Source organism: Elephas maximus, chromosome 25 (genome assembly GCF_024166365.1).
Source record: "Elephas maximus indicus isolate mEleMax1 chromosome 25, mEleMax1 primary haplotype, whole genome shotgun sequence".
Classification (NCBI taxonomy): Eukaryota; Metazoa; Chordata; class Mammalia; order Proboscidea; family Elephantidae; genus Elephas; species Elephas maximus.
In genome coordinates, this window is record NC_064843.1 from 19,993,025 (window position 1) to 20,000,764 (window position 7,740).

A 7,740-nucleotide genomic window follows, 5' to 3' on the forward strand; every position below is an offset into this window, starting at 1 on the left:
TGCAAATATTAATTGAAATTAAATCTTCAGTTGTGGAACTACAGGATCAGGAAGTATATATACTTTCACAATTTGGATAGCTATAGCCAAACAGTGATTACCATGCCTGTTAGTGATTAGCATGCCCATTTTCTTACATCGCTGCCAACTTCGGCTATAAACAACCCTTAACATTTTTGCCAATCTGATGGGTGAAAATAGCATCTCATTCATTTACCTTTGGTCTGTTAGAACCTGGTATAGGTGAACGTCTTTTCCGTACACTGAATTGGTTCATCCAGTGCTTGAATCCAGGTACGCTCTTCCTAGCCTCTGTGTTTGCCTCTTCACTGCCCCACAGCCCCTGTGCTTCTGTCTGTCCTGGTGCTCATCCTGCTCTCCCAGGCAGCTCTTTCCAGCTCAGCAGGAGCTCCTGGGGCAGGACTGTGGCTGGTTTCCCCCAGCACCCTGCACGATTCCAAGCACACAGCAGGCGCTCCGTAATTGTTTGTCTCAAATGTGAATGAGAACACATCTTCTTATGTCAATATGACAGCGTAGTTTGGAGTCAAGAGGAGGATCCTGAAATAATATTCTCCCACTACTTGAGAATGTAAAAAATGACCGTTAATTTCACCCAGGTCTCCACAGTTGCCCTCCAGGAATGAGTTGTTTCTGAGAGCCCTGTGAACGTTCCAGTAACCCAGTTTGGGAAAACCTTCCCTTTTTTACTGACCTGAAGTAAATACCTTAAATAGTAAAGGTAAATACTATCGTTGGTAAAGATAAATCCCCTGGTAATCACCTCCAAATTCTACTTCCTTCACAGTGACTTTTCATAAATTGTGAAGGTTTACGTTTAGATGGACACATGCCATATAAATGAGTTCATCCTGGCGGCAGTGGAAAACCCTGGTGGCATAGTGGTTCAGAGCTACGGCGGCTAACCAAAAGGTTGGCAGTTTGAATCTACCAGGCGCTCCTTGGAAACCCTATGGGGCAGCTCTACTCTGTCCTGTAGGGTCACTATGAGTCGGAATCGACTCGACAGCCGTAGGTTTGATGGCAGTGGGGAAGGTGGGCGGGGACATGATTTCTGCTTAATTAGGGAAAATTAATCAGTGCTGTGACTTTGCTCAGTTGCTTTATAGGAGGCTGTGGAAGGAAAAGGTACTGTAAACCACCATGAAAAAATGGTTTTGATGGGAAGCACGCAGGCTAAGAGGAAGTATTTGTGTGGTACCTCTCACTGAGACCTCACGTCAAGCCTCACATTCAAAGATTTTTAGTTTCTTTTAAATTTCTTTTTCAAAAGTTGATGTACTGTCAGTGTCTTTTCTAAACCCATGAACTTACCCAGAGGGTGGCAGAAGGAGTATTTAGATGAAGTCGTCCTGTTGTTCAACTCGGGTTCTCAACCTTGGCACCGTGACATGTTTGGCTGATACTTCTTTGTTGAGGGGGCTGTCCTGCACATTGTGGGATGTTTGGCCACATCCCTGGCCTCTATGCATTGGATGCCAGCAGCACCCTCCCTCAAATTGTGACAACCACAAATGTCTCCAAACATTGTCTCACCCTTAGTTGAGAACCACTATTTCAGATTAATCAGTTAAGTAATCACATTGTTGATACTCTCCTTAGGTGCCATTGAGTCGATTTCAACTCATAGCAACTCCTATGTGACAAAGTAGAACTGCCCCATAGGGTGCCCTAGGCTGTAATCTTTACGGAGGAGCGCTGGTGGCGCAGTGGTTAAAACACTCGTATGCTAACAAAAAGGTAGGCATCTGGAGCCCACCAGCTGTTCTGCGGGTGAGACGTGTGGCAGCCTGTTTTTCTGTAAAGATTTACAGCCTTGGACACCCTGTGAGGCAGTTCTCTGTCCTGTAGGGTCATTATGAGTCGGAATCAACTTGACAGCAGTGTGTCTGGGGTTTTTTTTTTTTTTGTGGGGGGGTGAGGTTTAATCCTTATGGAAACAGATCGCCATGTCCTTCTCCCATGGAGCCCCTGGGTGGATTCAGACTGCCAACCTTCGATTAGCAGCAGAGCGCTTAACCATTGAGCCACCAGGGCTCCTAAAGGAATCATAAGAGAGATGAATGTTTTGTTTCCACCCCAGGCCCAGGTGTGTACGTTGTACATTCATCCCCAGCCTTTTGGTCTGGGGCCTAGCCCCGCCTTTGATCACAGCTCCGTTGATGCGGGCACACTCATCTCTGCCACTTAAATTACATTCACAGTGTCCCAAACACAATTTCCAGTCCTGGGCTCTTTAAACTAGAGTGAGAACAGCTTTCAAATAACTGCTGAGTGTCAAATCCTTCTAAGTATTTGTGATTTTCCCTTCAATCTTTTATAGCTATCTTACCCTTACCTAACTTAGCGAATTTTTTTAATCAACTTGCCTTTATCAAATCTTTTCAAAGCCATCAACTTGTTTTTCATGGAAGCAATCATCCGTTTTGCACTATTTTGTTATTTTGTGTATGAATTAACGAAATTACATAACTGTAATAATAAGTGCAGCTGGCATAAGGGGTTAAGGTCTCATAGAGCTGACTCGGCAAGCCTCCAGCTATAAGCATTGAGTCATACAAGCACATTAGAGCGTGGCCCATGAGCCGCACACACTCAGGGATCTGTGAGCACCGGTCAGTGGGGCTAAAGGGGCTTGGAGAGCCTCAGTCGACCTGTGAGTCAGTTAAATGGAGGTGAGTTGAGAAAGCTTTTTGGTGTACTTGACTGCGAACGTGAGCTTGTGTCACATCGCCTGTGAGGCTTGGTCATTCTATCTCAAAGCCCCTTCTCTTTGTCTTGGACAGAGTACAAAATGCAGGCTATTCCGTGAGCCGGCCAGAGGGCGACACGGGGAAGTACAAGTCCATTCCTCATCACCATCGAGGAGAAGTCCAGTTTCTGGGGAGGTCAGTGCAATTTATTGATCCCTCTTACAAATATCCTCAATGCTTTCATTTCCAGATGTCTGAGAGCAGATTACGGCCCCTGAATTTACTCCCTACCCTCCCTCCAAGATCTTCTTCCGACAGCTGTCTTACAGTTGTTCCGTACATTCTAATTTAGCTCTGAGGCAGACATTTGGGGGTGAAATCACACTGGTGGTAAAAAATCTGGCAGTGAGATTTTCCAAGGGAAGCACTCGTTCTCCTTCTGAAGCTTTGTGGTCTCCTCTGCAGCCTTTAGGGAGTTGTAGGGAAGCCCACTCAGGCAGGTCAGAGTCTCTGTGTGACCTTTGTCACAGCTGACGTGACAGAGCGCCCTTTCTGCAGGCTCCCGTTCTGGAAGGGTGTCCTGAGCTTCTATTTTTGCGGTTGCTCTTTTACCTTCTTTGAATGAGTAATTCCAGATTGGACTGACGGGATGTGCGGTGGGAGTGACATCTCTGTGTTTTCAAGAGCGACCCGTGTTGTCTTTTGTAAATTGGGGTGAAGACAATTTTCTAGACATCTGATCCTCATTTTTTCAACTCTGGTGTCACAGGAGTAAGAGGGCACTGAGTACAGATTACGGACTTTGTCGTCTGATCTGTTTTTAATATCTTGTCTGCCACTTCCTCACTCTGTGACCTTGGGCCTTGGTTTCCCCATTAAATGAAATAACATAGTAGGTAAAGCACCTGGCAAGAACTGAGAGGTGTTTCTAGTAATAAGAATGTTTAACTTGGAGCGGCGCTTGCCCAGTGTATGGCGCACACGTTGCAGAGGTGGGGCTTGGCTTGTGTCCTCTTCTGTGGTCTGCCCGGGTCTGTCCTCTGTGAATGTGAGGTTGTGATCCTAGCCGCAAACTCCCTCTCTGTTTCCTGCTTAAACAGGTACGCTCTGCTGAGGAAGTCAAAAGAACGGCAAGGGGTGGATGGTCTCAACAACTTGAACTACTTTGCAAACATCACATACGACGCCTTGTATAAAAACATAACTGTCAACTTGACACCCGAGCTGGCTCAGGTGACCGAGTACTAAGTCAAGGAGAGAACACGTTTGCTTTGCCTGCCGCCACCAAGAAAGCAGCCTGGCGAGATGCTGTGGGGGTCTGCACAGGAAGGGGGTGGAAATACAGGGTCAGTGAAAGACCACAGGGCTCAAGGAGGGAAATGCACAAGGCGCCTTGGCCGTCCTGACCTGCTGGGATCGAGTCGCGTGAGCTTGTGAACGCCCTTCATCAGGACTGCTTTTGATTTTCACCAGACGGACGTCAGTCCTGCTGCTCTTCTCCCTCCTGTCTCCTGCCCCTACGTCTCATCTTACCACAATCTCTAGGACCGGAAGTGTGATCTGCCGTGGTCCCGCTGTGGAACCTGCTCCTACGAGTGACCTGGGAACTTCTTGGCCTTCAGAGCAAAGAGGCGAACGAACCCAATGCAGGGCAGCTGTGTCGTCAGATAGCTAATGAAACTCCACACACCATTCTCCACATCTCTGGTGTTCTCTTTGGTTTCATTTAAAAAAAAAAAAAAAAAAGTTACCTGCTTTGGGTGGGGATTGAGGGTGGAGGGGGGGAGGGATTGGGGAAGATAAATAGACATATATATAACAATCACTTCTTGAAGAAGTATAATTGTAAATAAGCCATGTAAAATGCCTTTTTAAATTTAATTTTATAGCTGGCTCCAATTCAAACAGGATTTGTACATTGGATCCCTTACCTGATTGGCAGATGCAGGAACTCAGTTAAAATGCAGTTGAGGAATAGTATCTCCCAAGTTGCTGTCACGTTGGAAGGGAGCGGGTATGGGGCATGTCACAAAAGAACAAAGTCATCCCATTTCTGTCAGTGGGAGCTGGTTTCCTCTGTCCCTTCCCATCCCCATTTCCTTCCCAAAAGTCTTGATTTTTGCTCTGGATCTGTCTTCCCTGATGGGAATGTACACTCCCATGCCAGTCTTTGGCTAAGCAGGAGGCCTTCTGTAGCATGTGGCTCACCTGCTGAGAGCAGGCCTGCAGGAAGCGGTTCTGTAGCACGTGGCTCACCTGCTCAGAGCAGGCCCATGGGAGGCAGTTCTGTAGCACGTGGCTCACCTGCTCAGAGCAGGCTTGCGGGAGGTGGTTCTATAGCACGTAGCTCACCTGCTCGGAACAGGCCCACGGAAGGCTGTTCTGTAGCACGTGGCTCACCTGCTCAGAACAAGCCCACAGGAGGGCTGTCTATGTACTCTTCCCACGTACCCTGGACTTTATTTTTGTCCTTTCACATCATCAGAAACAGAGAGGTGTGGGGTTTTTTTTAGCCTGTTGTGAAACTTGGAGCCCTGGTGGCACAGTGGTTAAGGTCGGCAGTTTGAATCCACCAGCCTCTCCATGGAAACCCTTTGGGGCAGTTCTACTCTGTCCTGTAGGGTTGCTATGAGTCGGAATTGACTTGGCGGCAGTGGCTTTGTGGAACTTGGCCACAGTTTCTAAATCTGTGCCTAAATTACCAACTGGCTTCAGTGATTCCTGTGACTATTTCCCTCTTTGGTTTCCGCGAAGGTGCTTTGGTAACATTATTAACTAGCATGTAGAACTAATGAACAATAGAATATGGAGAATTCAGCCAGGGAGCAGGTGAAGCTTGTGCTGTGGGGGACCGGGATCCAGGTGAGGAGACCAAATCAGGCTTTGACTTTAAGGAAGCTCCAGAACCATAGAGCCTACCAGCTCTTTTCATACTCCCACTTGCTTTTTGAAGTCAGAGTCTAAACAGCATTTGAATTTGTGCCTCTTTGTTTTTCCCTGAGCCAAATCCTTCAATTCATAGTCCCTGTCAGATTCTGCAGAATTCTTGAAAAAATGCCAGTTTTTTTCTTTTTCCATAGAACATATTTATATATTGTGATTAGGAGTACTTTCTGAAGAGTACTTCATAGTTTTTTTAATTGCCTTGTTTGCCTTCAATTTCCTTAATTTTCATGGTTTACATGGGTGTGTGTGTAGGGGGTATATGTGTGTACATATGTGTGGGTTGGGGTTTTTTTCCTTGGCATGTGTTGGTTCCATGGACATATGATCCCCACAAGCTGTGGGAGTGATTGGCCAGGCCTTGTTTTGTTGGTGTTTTTTGTTTCGGGGGAGGGACAGAGTGATATTTAGGAAATACACTGCTTTGTAAAGCTCTTATCAGCTCGTATGAGAGAGCAGGCACTGCCCTTGAGAACGCTGGTAAGTTGTATCATATGTTTTAAAAGAATTTTGAGCATTCGTGCTTTAAAGTACCTTCACAAGGGAACATTACCCACAAAAGTTCATTTGGTTTTCCTTTGTCTTTATGATTCATATAGCAGCAATAAAGGTTTCCCGCTTCCCCCCTGCCCCAGACCATTGTGCTGGCCTGGGCTCTCCTTACCCTTCTCGTTCTCTTTCCTCACTGAGGGGTATGAGTAGCTTTTGATGTGACAGAATGCCGATGTAATCTGGAAGGCTTTGCCAGGTCAGACCCCTCTCATTCTTGGTTAAGGATGGTGTGTTGTGTCTGGCGATGTGGTAAGAGGACCTTATCAGACGCTCCACAAACATGTTTGCCACCAAGTACCGACTCCTGGCAAGAGGCTAGTGCCTGATTTAAAAAGGAAATGTTGGTTTGAGGACAAAAGGAAAGGTCTCTTTAACTGCTTACAGTAGGGTCACTCAGATTCTCTTGCAGTCATCTACGCGTTCCTTTCATTAACGTGGAATCTGTCAGTTGCACACTGTTAGTCATTTCTCCAGAGAGTTGAATGTTACATTGAAAATGTCGGGAAAAGCTACAGCCAGGTGCCTGTGCTGTTCTTGTGTGAAATTCTACTATTAAAAAAAAGAACGATAAGAACCAAATGTGACCTTGTGCATATTTTGGCAGCTGAAATCTTTCAAGGCTACTGATGGGCGACCCCTTAAATCAATCTTGTCTTTGATCGCCTCATGCAGGGAAAGATTCATGAAAAATTGCAGGCCTTTCTTTCCCCCTTTCTGGTTTTTTTGGGGGGTGGGGTGGGGGGCATTATTTGCAAAATATTCTTTTGAGATTACTGGGACTTTGGTTAGAGCTCCTCCACCCCAGACTGAGCAGCACCACACATATTGATTGTATACACTCATCCTTGGCGACGGCATTGAACGCAGCCAGCCGATTTCCATCACTACGTCTTTTGTTTCTGAGCTTGCTCTTATGTTTTAAGAGGTGCCAGGGGTACATTTTTGCACTGAAATCTAAAGATGTTTTAAAAAACACTTTTCACAAAAGTAGTCCGTTGTCATTACATTATTTACTCATGTGTTTGTACATTTTTGTATGTTAATTTATGAATGATTTTTTCAGTAAAAACTACATATTCAAGAACCAAACTTCGGTGGTTGCCTCTCTGTGTCTCGGATGGTTTGGCTTCTTTGCTGTGAGAGTTCACTCCTGTGTCCCTTCCAGCAACTTGGCTTCCTCTGTGCTCAGTGAACCTATGGGTGCTCCTGAAGAAATGCCCCACCAACCGCTGCAGCTGGGCCAGTGTCCAGGGACGGGAAAATTCGGCAATGGAGCAAGAGCGCTGGAGCTCACGCAGAGTGCTAGCCAGGCCTCTCCCATCCTTGGATTTTCTTTAGAAAATCGCTGGGGATGCCGATAAAGTGCAACAGGATACCTGGGCAGTGGACACTAGGGGGAGGAGCAGTGAGAGTGGATGGAGTTGGGCTGCAGAAGGTTCCCTGGGGCCAATCCAGGGTTTGCTGTCTGCCTCATTCTGCTTAGACATTGTATTCATAGCTACTATTTATTGAATGTTTACCACTCACAAAT

The 7,740-nt window shown here is 46.3% G+C and overlaps 1 protein-coding gene across 2 annotated transcripts in view; it reads left to right on the forward strand.

Annotated features, from left to right (window-relative positions):
- Positions 1–4,481, forward strand: part of B4GALT5 (beta-1,4-galactosyltransferase 5) — an 87,041-nt gene extending 82,560 nt beyond the window's left edge. For both annotated transcript variants that reach the window (XM_049868926.1, XM_049868927.1), the window contains 2 exons: positions 2,808–2,909; positions 3,815–4,481. In XM_049868926.1, the coding sequence (XP_049724883.1) occupies positions 2,808–2,909; positions 3,815–3,962 (250 nt within the window). In that variant the 3' untranslated portion in view covers positions 3,963–4,481. The remainder of the gene's footprint in view (positions 1–2,807; positions 2,910–3,814) is intronic.
- The last annotated feature ends 3,259 nt before the right edge of the window (positions 4,482–7,740 follow it).